This window comes from Salvelinus sp. IW2-2015, unplaced genomic scaffold (assembly GCF_002910315.2).
Source record: "Salvelinus sp. IW2-2015 unplaced genomic scaffold, ASM291031v2 Un_scaffold86, whole genome shotgun sequence".
NCBI lineage: Eukaryota > Metazoa > Chordata > Actinopteri > Salmoniformes > Salmonidae > Salvelinus > Salvelinus sp. IW2-2015.
The window spans coordinates 179,141-192,069 of NW_019942515.1; the positions used below are offsets into that span (position 1 = coordinate 179,141).

A 12,929-nucleotide genomic window follows, 5' to 3' on the forward strand; every position below is an offset into this window, starting at 1 on the left:
ATCTCTGATACTGCGAATTTATCGCTCGGGGTCTGTCTGTATTGCTGGGAAGATGTTTTGGATATACGGTTGTAGGAGAGGGTATTGTTTTTGTGTTATGGTGATGTTGGTTTGTATCATGTGGTAGAATGAAAGGTGAGTATATGGTACATGTATGCGGTACAGGATATATTTTGTTTTTTATTTTAGGGGGGGGTGACTTAGTTAATGGATGAGGTTCAATAAAGAAGACAAAAAGTCAAAGTTCTCTCTCTCTCGCCTCTCTCTCTCATCTCTTCTCTCTCTCCTCTCTCTCTCTCTCTCTCTCTCTCTCTCTCTCTCTCTCTCTCTCTCTCTCTCTCTCTCTCTCTCTCTCTCTCTCTCTCTCTTCTCTCTCTCTCTCTCCTCTCTCTCTCTCTCTCTTCCCCTCTCTCTCTCGATCTCTCTTCTCTCTTCTCTCCCTCCTCCCTCTCTCTACTCTCTCTCTCTCTCTCCTCTCTCTCTCTCTCATCTCTTCTTCCTCTCTCTCTCTCTCTTCTCTCTCTCTCCTCTCTCTCTCTCTCTCTTCTCTCTTCTCTCTTCTCTCTCTCTTCTCTCTCTCTCTCTCTCTCTCATATATCCACAGCAGTGGGACTTGAGTCATTCTCCTCTGAGCTCAAGTCACAGGCTCAGCTCCTCCGTCGCTGCTGGCTGCCCGCTAACTAGCTCTCCTCTCCAGCATCCAGGTGAACAGTGACTAATATCAAAGTGAGAGTCCCAACATACCAGCATGGTGGGACTTAACTGAAGGTCACTTGTTAAGGATGGACAATGTCCATTAATGGCTATTAAGTAAAACTAAAGGGGAACGCCACCCACACAAACACGATACATAGGGTTTACATATGTACTATATCTACTTACATAAGCTAAAACAGTACGAATGGACCATAGCGACAGACATGTTATTGAGCAGATGGCTTTGGTGCCATTTTTCTTTGCACTACGTTGCTCACTCACTCTGTAAATCACTCAACATTACAGATGCAGATGAGAAACGTTTAGGATCAACTCCAGCTTCACCTGATGTTTTATGCATTGTTAAAAAACAACACTTTTTCACTCTATCATCACAATTGTGTGAACTACCACATTAGGTCAGGGTTTCCCAACCCTCTCCTCGGGCCCCCCCCCCAGACGTTTCACATTTTAGTTTTAACCCTAAACTGGCACACCGGATTCAATTAGTCAACTAATCATCAAGCCTTTGACTAATTGAATCCRGTGTGCCAGTTTAGGGTTAAAACTAAAATGTGAAACGTCTGGGGGGGCCCGAGGAGAGGGTTGGGAAACCCTGACCTAATGTGTTAGTGCAGGGTTGGAACAAAAGCCTTCTTATCCTGTAGTAACAACCGTATCCAGGCCTTCCTCTCTAAGATGGAGGAGATATGCAGGACCATCCAGGTGAGAATGTCACCCACTACAACCACTCACACTTCTCACCTCAAAGTCACAATCACTCACTGTGGGGTCACAACACACATTACTCACATCACTGTGAAGAACCTGTTATATTGTAATAACTAGCATGAATAAGTAGTAATACATTATTTATTAACTATTTCTACACTGAACAAAAATATAAACGCAACATGTAAAGTGTTGGTCCCATGTTTCATGAGCTGAAATAAAAGATCACAGACATTTTCCATACGCACAAAAAGCTTATTTCTCTCAAATGTTGTGCACAAATTTGCTTACATCCCTGTTAGTGAGCATTTCTCCTTCGCTAAAATAATCCATTCACCTGACAGGTGTGGCATATCATGAAGCTGATTAAACGGCATGATCATTACACAGGTACACCTTGTGCTAGGGACAATAAAAGGCCACTCTAAAATGTGCAGTTTTGTCACACAACACAATGCCACAGATGTCTCAAGTTTTGTGGGAGTGTGCAATTGGCATGCTGACTGCAGGAATGTCCACCAGAGAAATGTTCTGAAACAAAGCTGAAAATGTCTTAGTTCTTCCATGGCCTGCATGTCACCCATTGAGAATGTTTGGGATGCTCTGGATCGACTTGTATAACAGCGTGCTCYAGTTCCCGCCAATATCCAGACTTGCCTAGTTAAATAAAGGCTCAAATTTAAATGTATTTTTATTTTTATAAGAAATATCTTTGCACAGCCATTGAAGAGGTGTGGGACAACATTCCACAGGCCACAATCAACAGCCTGATCAACTCCATGTGAAGGAGATGATTCGCGTTGCATGAGGCAAATGGTGGTTACACCAGATACTTACTGTTTTTTTGATCCACGCCCCTACCTTTTTTAAAGGTATCTGTGACCAACAGATGCATATCTGTATTCCCAGTCATGTGAAATCCATAGATTAGGGCCTAATGAATTCATTTCAATTGACTGATTTCCTTATGTGAACTGTAACTCAGTAAAATCGTAGAAATTGTCGCACGTTGCGTTTATATTAAGCATTTCTAAAGGCTTATTCATGAAAAGTCATTATTATAAAGTGTTCAATGGGTGCCTGTGTGCAGGAGAACGGGCATCATCAGAAGCAGAGTCTGTGTGATAAGTTTGACAGGCTGTATGCCATCCCTAAGGAGAGGAAGGAGGAGCTGGTGGGGAGGATCAGCCGCCAGCAGGATGACAAGCTGGACCTCATCCGCTCCGTCATGCGTCGCCACGGAGACCACCTGGAGGGTGCGGGCAAGCTTGTGGGGACAGCCATCCAGTCCATGGAGGAACCACAGATGGCTGTGTTCCTACAGGTAGGCACTATGGATGGAACACTAGCCCTGGACCTGGGTGCACGGTCTGGCCTCAGTAACTGGACCTGGGGTGTGTACCAGTATGTCGTTGAATGGAATGGAATGATGGTCATTCCAGCACAATTACCGGTATATGTTAACATGTAACTTCTTGAGCAGAAAACGTGCCTGTTTCAGCCCCTCGGAAACTGCACTAGGATCAGAGTTCCTGCAGGTGTTTCACTGTCTTATGATCAGTATCCCTACAGCTAGCATATGAGTCAGTGGGCCCTTAACAACTGTAATATGATCAGTTGTTTGATCAATGGCTCTGGGTCAGTTATGAGCTGGCCCCAATCCACATGAGACATGATAAGGCATAAAGTAATAACAGTGATGATGAGTCACAGACACCATAGAGACTGTAGTCCCCTGCTCTCACCCCTGACCTGAACCAATAACAGTCTACTTCACATCCTGTTCATGCTGGGCCCAGGCTCATTGATATGCCCAAAGACGCAGTAAAGGATCCTTTCATCCTTTAAATCAGGTTTAGAGAAACCTTCACTATCGATGATCAATGGGGTGTCATGCAGTGCTTCACCGTATTGAGCAGGGGAGGAGTGATGAGCAGAAAGCCCAGCAGGGGAGCCTCATCGGCGGGGACGCTGCTTTTAAAAGCACCCCTAGAAACTCTGGTCCTGTGATTCTCTGATCACTCACACTGTAACCCTGTGGAGGTGATTGACACCTCTCTCCATCAATACACCAGAAGCATTCTCTGAGTTCCAGCCCCAGGGGCCAGCCATTGCTCAACTAGTGACAAACCTACACATAGGTCTACACACACACAGCTCCCCTGCGGGGGACACCTGCCTCATCCTTTGACCGCTGGCCTACTGGCCATAAATATTGTCCTTGTAATAGAGCCAGGTGGGATGACGTGCCCCTGCTGCAGACCACAGGTAGTTTAAACCCCAGCCAGGCGAGAGATAGATGGTGCCATTTATGCCATTCATCCGACACTCCTTTCCTCCACTCAGGTCCCTTGCTTAATAAAAAGCTACAGTTTGAGTGAAGGCTCGCAATTTAAGTGTCTCTTTATTCAACTCCTTCACGTCCACCCTTGCAAGCACTTTGTTTTGTCAACCAGTTTAGGGCTCTATTCACTCTGTAAACCTGAGTGATACAGATTCCACGATAGAAATGTAAAAGTAATTTCCGATTGAGCCGACATTTGCAGCGTTTACTGTGAATGCAGTCTCCGCTATAGCGGAAACGTTGCCTTTAAATTTAAATTACGCTGTAAATCTGAACTTCCGCGATGCGGATTGAATAGGGCCCTAACTGTTAGCGCTAGCGTGAGTGGCAGGATGGTGGCAGGTGCACGTTTTATGAATGACTCAAACTGAGCGAGTGATTCAGAAGATCGAGAGAAGAGGAGGCTATAGAAATTAAATGAATTGTAAATGAATAAAAATTATATAAAACTCAAAAAACTTATTCTAGAGTATATATAGCACTAATTTACCTCAGAAATTGAAGTGCAGGAATTGAAACTAAACGCAATAGCCTATTGATCATTTATTTTCTCCACAGAGCATCAAGGATATATTTAAACAGAAAGTAAAATTCTTCTTTTCATCTGTTTAGTGTTCCATTCTGCTTCTTATGGGGTGTTTAGCTGGAAAGTCACAAATTACATTACATTCACTAACACAAGCACTAAAATAAACTAACACACCAATTGCAATGACTGTAAACTGAAAGTAACTGCATGGGAGATGTGTGTGGTTGGCAGTAATGCGTGATTGCTGGCTGCTGATAGCTAATGCATTATAATGAAGCTCTCCACTTGTAGAGTTATCGAGCAGACCCACCCAGCCTGCGTCACTACCAGCCACAGGGGGACAGGGGACGCTGCCATCCATCGCTGTCCGTCATCTCCTATTTGTTTGTCTCTGAGCTGTGACCTCCCCACTGTGTCCTTGTCAGGATCTCTGCCACTGCCAAGGCGTCCAACATGGAGCGTCCAGAGCCGGGTTATGAGAGCATGGCCCATTTTGTTACCAACACAGAGGATGTGGCAGACATGCTAAGGACCATTGACTTCAACACAGGTAGGGCCTCAGGTAGCTGTACAATACAACCATATATGGAGAGTTTGGCCATTAAGGTTTCTCTATATTTGACTCTAGCCTCAGGGAAGTGATGTCAGCTCCAAACATTACCCTGAAATCACACGTTCAAGAACATTTCCCTTGTTTTTGTTGGTCTGTCTTATTAATGTGGTGCGCTGTATGTGGTCGCAGGTTCCCACGGAGAAGACGGAGAGGACGGTTAGGATCTGGATGAGGGGGCCAGGACCTGACATCACTGGCAACGGCGGACGTAGACTATGGGAGATACCAGTAGTTGAAAAGGATCCCTCAGGTTAATATCAAAAGACAAACCAGCATATAGTATGCTGCTCCTCTGCTTTATTCCTGTACCCACATTTACAACGTTTAGGCTACAAACCCAAAGGCTTTTATATATAATTTCTTAAGACATTAGTCTTAAATATTGCCATAAAGGCTGAAATCAAGTGTTTCATGTCCAGAATATGGATCACTTGTCTTGTTTACCTCACAGCAGACTCATTTCCAATGGAAAGACAATGCATTATTTTTCCTCTGTGATCAATCAATTCCATATTCCCCTAGCTACCTCCAAAGGTATAACGATCCTGCTTAAAACCAGGGAACCCTTCAGCCTCACAGCCTCACAGCGTCACTGTAACATTCCAGAGATTAATGAACTGGAAGCACACATTTCATGAATGGCAGATAGTCCAGGGAGAGATGAGGGGGTTATTTACTGGCCTGTCGTTTATACATGATTATGGGTTCATCCAGAAACTCCCTAGTGAAGAGTTTGATGTAGCCTGTTGATTGGGATTTACCTTGTTGTACTGACTATGACAATTCTTGTGATTTTGGCTTAATATACAGTACTAGTCAAAAGTTTGGATACACGTACTCATTCCAGAGTTTTTATTTATTTATTTTTACTATTTTCTACATTGTAGAACAATAGAGAAGACATCAAAACTATGAAATACACAAAAAAGTGTTAAACAAATCAAAGTATGTTTTATATTTGAGATTCTTCAAAGTAGCCACCCTTTGCCTTGATGATAGCTTTGCACTCTCGGCATTCTCTCAAACAGTTTCATGAGGTAGTCACCTGGAATGCTTTTCAATTAACAGGTGTGCCTTGATAAAATTTAATTTGTGGAATTTCTTTCCTTAATGTGTTTGAGCCAATCAGTTGTAACAAGGTAGGGGTGGTATACAGAAGATAGCCCTATTTGGTAAAAAACCAAGTCCATATTATGGCAAGAACAGCTCAAATAAGCAAAGAGAAACGACAATCCATCATTACTTTAAGACATGAAGGTCAGTCAATACGGAACATTTCAAGAACTTTGAAAGTTTCTTTAAGTGCAGTCGCAAAAACCATCAAGTGCTATGATGAAACTGGCTCTCACGAGGACCGCCACGAGAAAGGAAGACTCAGACTTACCTCTGCTGCAGAAGATACGTTCATTAGAGTTACCAGTCTCAGAAATTGCAGCCCAAATAAATGCTTCACAGAGTTCAATTAACAGACACATCTCAACATCAACTTTTCAAAAGAGACTGTGTGAATCAGGCCTTCATGGTCAAATTACTGCAAAGAAACCACTACTAAATGACACCAATAATAAGAAGAGACTTGCTTGGGTGCCAAGAAACACGAGTAATGGACATTAGACGGTGGAAATCTGTCCTTTGGTCTGATGAGTCCAAATTTGAGATTTTTGGTTCCAAATGCTGTGTCTTTGTGAGACGCAGAGTAGGTGAATGGATGATCTCCGCGTGTGTGGTTCCCACCGTGAAGCATGGAGGAGGTGGGATGTTGTGGGGGTGCTTTGCTGGTGACACAATATATCAGTGATATATTTAGAATTCAAGGCACACTTAACCAGCATGGCTACTATATAATTCTGCAATTATACGTGATGGAGTGCTGCATCAGATGACCTGGCCTCCACAAACTCCCAACCTCAACCCATTCGAGATGGTTTGGGATGAGTTGGACCATAGAGTGAAGGAAAAGCAGCCAACAAGTGCTCAGCATATGTGGGAGCTCCTTCAAGACTGTTGGAAAAGCATTCCAGGTGAAGCTGGTTGAGAGAATGCCAAGAGTGTGCAAAGCTGTCATCAAGGCAAAGGGTGGCTACTTTGAAGAATCTCAAATATAAAATATATAACACTTTTTTGGTTACTACATGATTCCATTTGTGTTATTTCATAGCTTTGATGACTTCACTACTATCATACAATGTAGAAAATAGTAAAAATAAAGAAAAACCCTTGAATGAGTAGGTGTGTCCAAACTTTTGACTGGTACTGCAGATCATGGCCCTCACACTGGGCATTCAGCTCTGTTAAAAAGGCCAAAAGCTCTGCCTCCTGGTGCCTTGGGACCTCAGCTTGACAGGTAGTGAAGAATAGACCTCTCCTGCATTTCCAACGACACACACACATCTGAGCCATATTTCTGTAACCTGTGTCATTACTTATAATACATAGTTAGAAATAACTACTGCCCCACCTTGCGTGTGCTGGGTGTTTTTGGGTTGTTGTAGATGTATGGACCTGACACTGAGTCCTCACAGGAGCTGACCTTGTCACTGGGGCTGTCGACCCCTCATTGATTGAAGGAAGAGAAAGAATTCTGGTGGGATGATAAAAGATTGTGTGTGTGTGTGTGTGTGTGTGTTGTGTGGTGTGTGTGTGTGTGTGTGTGTGTGTGTGTGTGTGTGTGGTGTGTGTGTGTGTGTGTGTGTGTGTTGTGGTGTGTGTGTGTGTGTGTGTTGTGTGTGTGTGTGTGTGTGTGTGTGTGTGTGTGTGTGTGTGTGTGTTGAGAGAGAGAGAGAGAAAACCACAGTGAGAGTTTCTGACTATGAATGGAGACAGATCACTGGAGGCCGTCAGACATGTATCAGAGGTTGACGCATGCCGTTTTCTGGCAACAAGCTGTTCCAACATTAACTCTTCACACTACAAGTAGGATAAGACAGAACAGAATGGCCAATTCCATGATCCTTGACATGTACATTAATCAAATCAAATCAAGCTTTATTTATACAGCACATTTCAGACATGGAATACAACGCAATATGCTTTACAGGAAAAAAAGAATAAAAAACCAATGAAAATACAAGCTGAAATATTTACTACACAACAAACATAATATAAAAAACTAAAGAATGACAAACTGAACAACTAGAAAGCACCCTAAGGAAATGCAAAGCTAAACATATGTTTTAAGATCTCTTTTAAATATGCCCACAGTTTCGGCCCCCCTCAGGTTTTCTGACGGGCTATTCCAGAGGCTGGGGGCATAATAACTAAAGGCTGTCTCTCCATGCCTATTGGTCCTAGACTTTGGTATAGTTGAAAGGCCAGTGCCAGAGGACCTGAGGGACCTACYGGGTACATAATTTAAAAGCATGTTTGACGTGTTGGGGTGCACAATCGTGGATAGATTTAAAAACCAATAGCGGGTGTCAAGTGGGGTTTCTCATGGAATCTAAGGGGAAACCATTGTCTTGCTTATATTATGATTTTTGGCCTCCGAGATCTGTAACAGACATAGCTGAAGACTACACAGGCAAATGTAACATTTCGGAACAGAGCATAAAGCTCAAACATCACACAGTTGAAGGCCTCCCTTGCCACCCACCAGATATACTGTATATACAAAAACCTGTGTATTGTGTGTAAATATGATAAACTAAGAATAATCAAATTAAATGTATACCACTGTTGGTTTGAATTGAGCATGTTGTAAAGTAGGAAGAATACATTGTTGTGTCATGTTTTTATCTCACCTCACACTCCTACTAGTGCTTTAACCGAAAGGTCGCATGTTCGAATGCTCGAGCCGACTAGGTGAAATCTGTCTATCTGCCATTGAGCAAGACACAACCCTAATTGCTCCAGGGTCGCCATCAATAATGGCTGATCTCTGGCCGTGACCCCATTCTCTCAGGTTCTCAGGGAGAGTGGGATATGCAACAACAAAAAGATCTAATTCACACACCACACACTTGTACAGGTTACACACTTGTACATGTGTGAAACAGGACATTTTGACTTCCTCTTCATCTTACAACAACCTTAACTTTGACGAGTTCCACAAGTATGACTAATATTGTAGAGACCCGAAGCAGCTGAAAGACCACTCATGAAAGTGTAAGACAAAACTAAAGGATCTGACTGTATAGCATATGCACATTTTAGCTTCAGCTTACAAAATTGTATACAAAGAAAATCTCATTATGATATCCCCTCTCTCTTTTTAAGCAAATGTTTGTGTTACCAACCCTGACCTTGAGCTACAGCTGCTGCTTTGATCTCCAGTGGGATTTGAGATGGTGTTAACCACAGAATGAATCATTGAATACATCTCTATGGTGTTAACACAGTGAGGAACAAGGCAGCAGATCCACCACCATACTGACAGTCTGAGTCAGAAACACCAGGCTGGGGGGCATTTTGATGAGTTCTCACAAATTCGCAGAGACTCTCACCAACCATTACACCATTATCTAGGCTTCCACATGTTATGCTTTTAAAAAGAAGACGTGCAACTGCTGTAAAGTTACATTTAATGAGAGTTAAAGGCGATAACTGCAATGAATGTTTGGCCATGGAGGTTAGATATTTGGCCATAGGGGTTTTGCAATGAGTGTATAGCCAGAGTTTAAGTAAATATGCAAGGAGTTTATTTATATTTCAATAGGCAATAGGATATTCAGCAGCATCTGTTTACAGATGTAGGAATAAACTATTTTGGTAGACAAGTCAGCAGAATAGTTTCCTTTATTACATTCACTACTGTACGAGACTATGACAAACTYAATGGACATTTTTTCAGAACTTTTTTTAATTAAAAAATATAAATGGCAAAAAAGCTTTTCTTTACTGCTAAACCATGTGATCATATGATATGTCCATGATTGGGGCTTTGACAAAACAGTCAACATAAAATGAACCATTAAATGTTTTTCTTAGTTTAAGGTAAGCATGCTAGGTACAGTACAGAGGATAGTGTACTTGCTTGGATGGAAAGATAATAAGGAAAGTGGGAGTGGCGTTAAGTGTAGGATATGTTCACTTTGTCTCAGATTAGATTGGAGATTAGTTGTATCACAGAAACCTACAGGCAATGCCAGACCCCATACCTGAAACAATGTGAAAAGGCTTCTTCTGCTGGCTAGATGGCTGCCTGCCAAGTGAGCTAACAAACCAAGGGCAAATGGATAATCACTATAAATTAAACAATTGGCATACAGCAAATACAGTAATGAAATGACAATATTACATGAGTGCTTTACCTGATTTGTTTTAATCTATGCCGGTGATAAGGCCCTAGTTCAATCTTTTTCAGTTGTTGAACAAAAATACATCTCAGGAAAAGGACACAATGTATGTATCTATATTGACTGAGCCTTGTCCCTTAAAGTAAGCAACAATATGAGTCACACAACTAACCATTGAAAGATCACATATGGGTAGCCAATATCAATTTGCACAGCATTATTTTCCTCCAATGTGTTATAAAAGGCCTATAGCATGTAATGCTGGAAAAAATGACTAGCCTACCTGCCTTTGTTATTTACCTAGTACCAACCATTTAGACTACGACTAACAAAACATGTTGCACTTATTCCACATGAGGGCAACTTGTAACTCAATTTGTGTCTGGCAATATTATTGTTGTAGGCCAACTACAATGCTCCGGACATCCAAAGGTGAGAATACACTATAGAGGTGTGAGATCCGGAGTATTCACACTATGCCATATGTTAGGGAATAGTTGTCAATGCGCCTCACTATGATTCCATTGTAGATGGGGTCTTGGCAGTCAATAATTTATTGCCCGTTGATTTTGAAAGGCTTTTTGGACAGATGGGGAAGTCATTTTTATGCATCTTATGATGAAGAATGACAGAGAAACCAACGGTTAAATAAAATCTAAACTATTTCGTGGGTCTGAGAGTGCCAGGGGCTTTGTTGTTTTCTGTGAGATGTTTTATCTTGATGTTTTCTCCCTTGTTGACGACACTTGCTGTATCACTTTCCAACTTCATCCAGATACTTGCGGTTTAACTCCGCTTGCTCCTTCTGGCTCTCGATCCTCGCCATTTCGATCATATTTCTCAGAAGGTGGAAAGTGAGGTCGATTGAAATTGGGGGGTCATCGTTTCTCTTGGTCAGCTCCACGAAGTCTTCCAGGCTGTTGCCCTCCTCAAGCGCGCGCTGCTCCTCCAAGGGCGGCAAACTGCGCGCCAGGTGACCAAGACCCCTCGTGCCCAGGGGCGTCACCTCAAAGGGAAATTGTGGCGGGAGACCTGCCTGCAACCGGGGATTTCTTTGCAAATACCTCAGTATCTTTTCTCCTATAAGGTAGGAAACTGCGTTATCACCAGCCTTCAGCAACACCTCCTCCAGCTGACTCTTGTAGCCGTGGCCGTCGAACATTGCCAGGTCCCGTGGTCGACAGACACTGGGGGGGATGTGAGAGCTGAGGAGAACARTGGCAAGGAGCAGGATCAAGGGAACAGGCTTCATAGTGCTGGACAGACGGACAAAACGGTGCCCTGTTACGGAGAGAGGTGTACAAATATTAGCAAAAAGCACTGGAACTCAAAGTAGACTCAAACTTTAAATTGCACGTATTTAACAATTGTGTTCAAAGCAAAAACAAATARTCTATCACCAATTTACAAAAATTTGCCTAAAGGCAAACTTAATAACATAAAAAGCAATAAACAACAAACGTAACAAAATAATATGTTTCTCTTTACATTATAAATATATGCATGTGAGTAGGCTATTTATAGGCGTGGTTAATTGTCACACAATGGATACATACATACATCGTTGAGTTACTGAAACAAGCATGCACATGCTTCTTCAGCTTTGTAAATAAGTAAAATAAACATACATTGTTTTTATGATACAAAAATGACCAACGAATTGCTGTGTGTACTTGATATTCTCAATTCAGCACCAGAACTCTCAGCACCTCAAACTAAAAAGGTGAAACAAAAGAAAGCTAAATAAACCACTTACCGGTACTTTGTCTGCTTAATGCTGAAAAAGTTGCACACCGGCTAGAAAAGTGTCAATTGAGACCCCGGTCCGAAAAGTCCCGCTAAATGTCGATTGGAGAATAACGCCTCTTTCTTAAGGGTTATATATACATCCAACATCGTTCCATTGACGTCAGTGCAAGTGCATAAACTGCTTGTAAATGAGGCGACTCCGTTTGAAGTAAAGGCAAGTGTTTTGAGGGACAGYTTATTATGCTGCAAGCCAAGATCTGCTCAAAAACATTTAAAATGTTTCCATTTGAGTCATTTAGCAGACGCTCTTATCCTGAGCGACTTACAGACTTACAGTGCAAACATTACAATATTTTTTTTCAGAACAGTTTGTCGATCTGATATTCTATTTTTCCATACAACTCTTAAGTTAGCCTACCTCAACCTGTCACATTATCCCTAATTAAGTCCGCAAGGCAAAACCAGTTATTGTTTCACACGGTGTTGGTATGCCTCCAGTGAAACTAAAATAACAACGCACCGCAAAAAAACAACACATTTACTTATTAAAAACAACCAATTGTGGAAGTTATAACAAAGTGATTCGTCAAAGTGTAAAGCTGCTCCATGTACCATGAATCTGGACTCTGAATAAACTAGTCTAGAAATGACGAACCGTTGTCGTGATGCCTTTATGCATGGTTTAACATCTAAGCGAGGCAGAGCAGAAGTACACAGCGGGGAAACGTGCAGAGAGAACTGTCCATGGTACTGAAAAGGTTTATGCCCGTGATGCAAGTTCATTCTAAATGAAAACTACACAAAATAGAGGAATAGGTCATATTTAGCTGATACAATCCGAGAGCTATTAATGCATTGAAAACGAATTTAAAGCCACGCCCATGTATTTTTGTCAGATACATTTAGTTCGTTATAGAAAAGATTCCTCTTTTCAGAAATAGCCAGGCTAATGGATTTGTCTGTTTGTCCCCCAACTATTTTTCTAACACACTTTCTTTCGCTTGGAGAAGTGTGGCATATTCAACAATGGTG

At 42.0% G+C, this 12,929-nt stretch overlaps 1 protein-coding gene and 1 pseudogene across 1 annotated transcript; one reads left to right on the forward strand and one right to left on the reverse strand.

The window, feature by feature from the left end:
- The window catches only part of LOC139023884 (tripartite motif-containing protein 54-like), an 8,433-nt pseudogene extending 3,287 nt beyond the window's left edge, over positions 1–5,146 (forward strand).
- A 2,736-nt stretch (positions 5,147–7,882) lies between these two features.
- Positions 7,883–11,992, reverse strand: LOC112068129 (UI). Its single transcript, XM_024135170.2, has 2 exons — positions 11,905–11,992; positions 7,883–11,429 (listed from the first exon to the last, which is right to left on the reverse strand). Exon 2 carries the CDS (start codon positions 11,398–11,400, stop codon positions 10,903–10,905), a length of 498 nt encoding a protein of 165 aa, XP_023990938.1. The 5' UTR covers positions 11,401–11,429; positions 11,905–11,992; the 3' UTR covers positions 7,883–10,902.
- Positions 11,993–12,929: the final 937 nt, after the last annotated feature.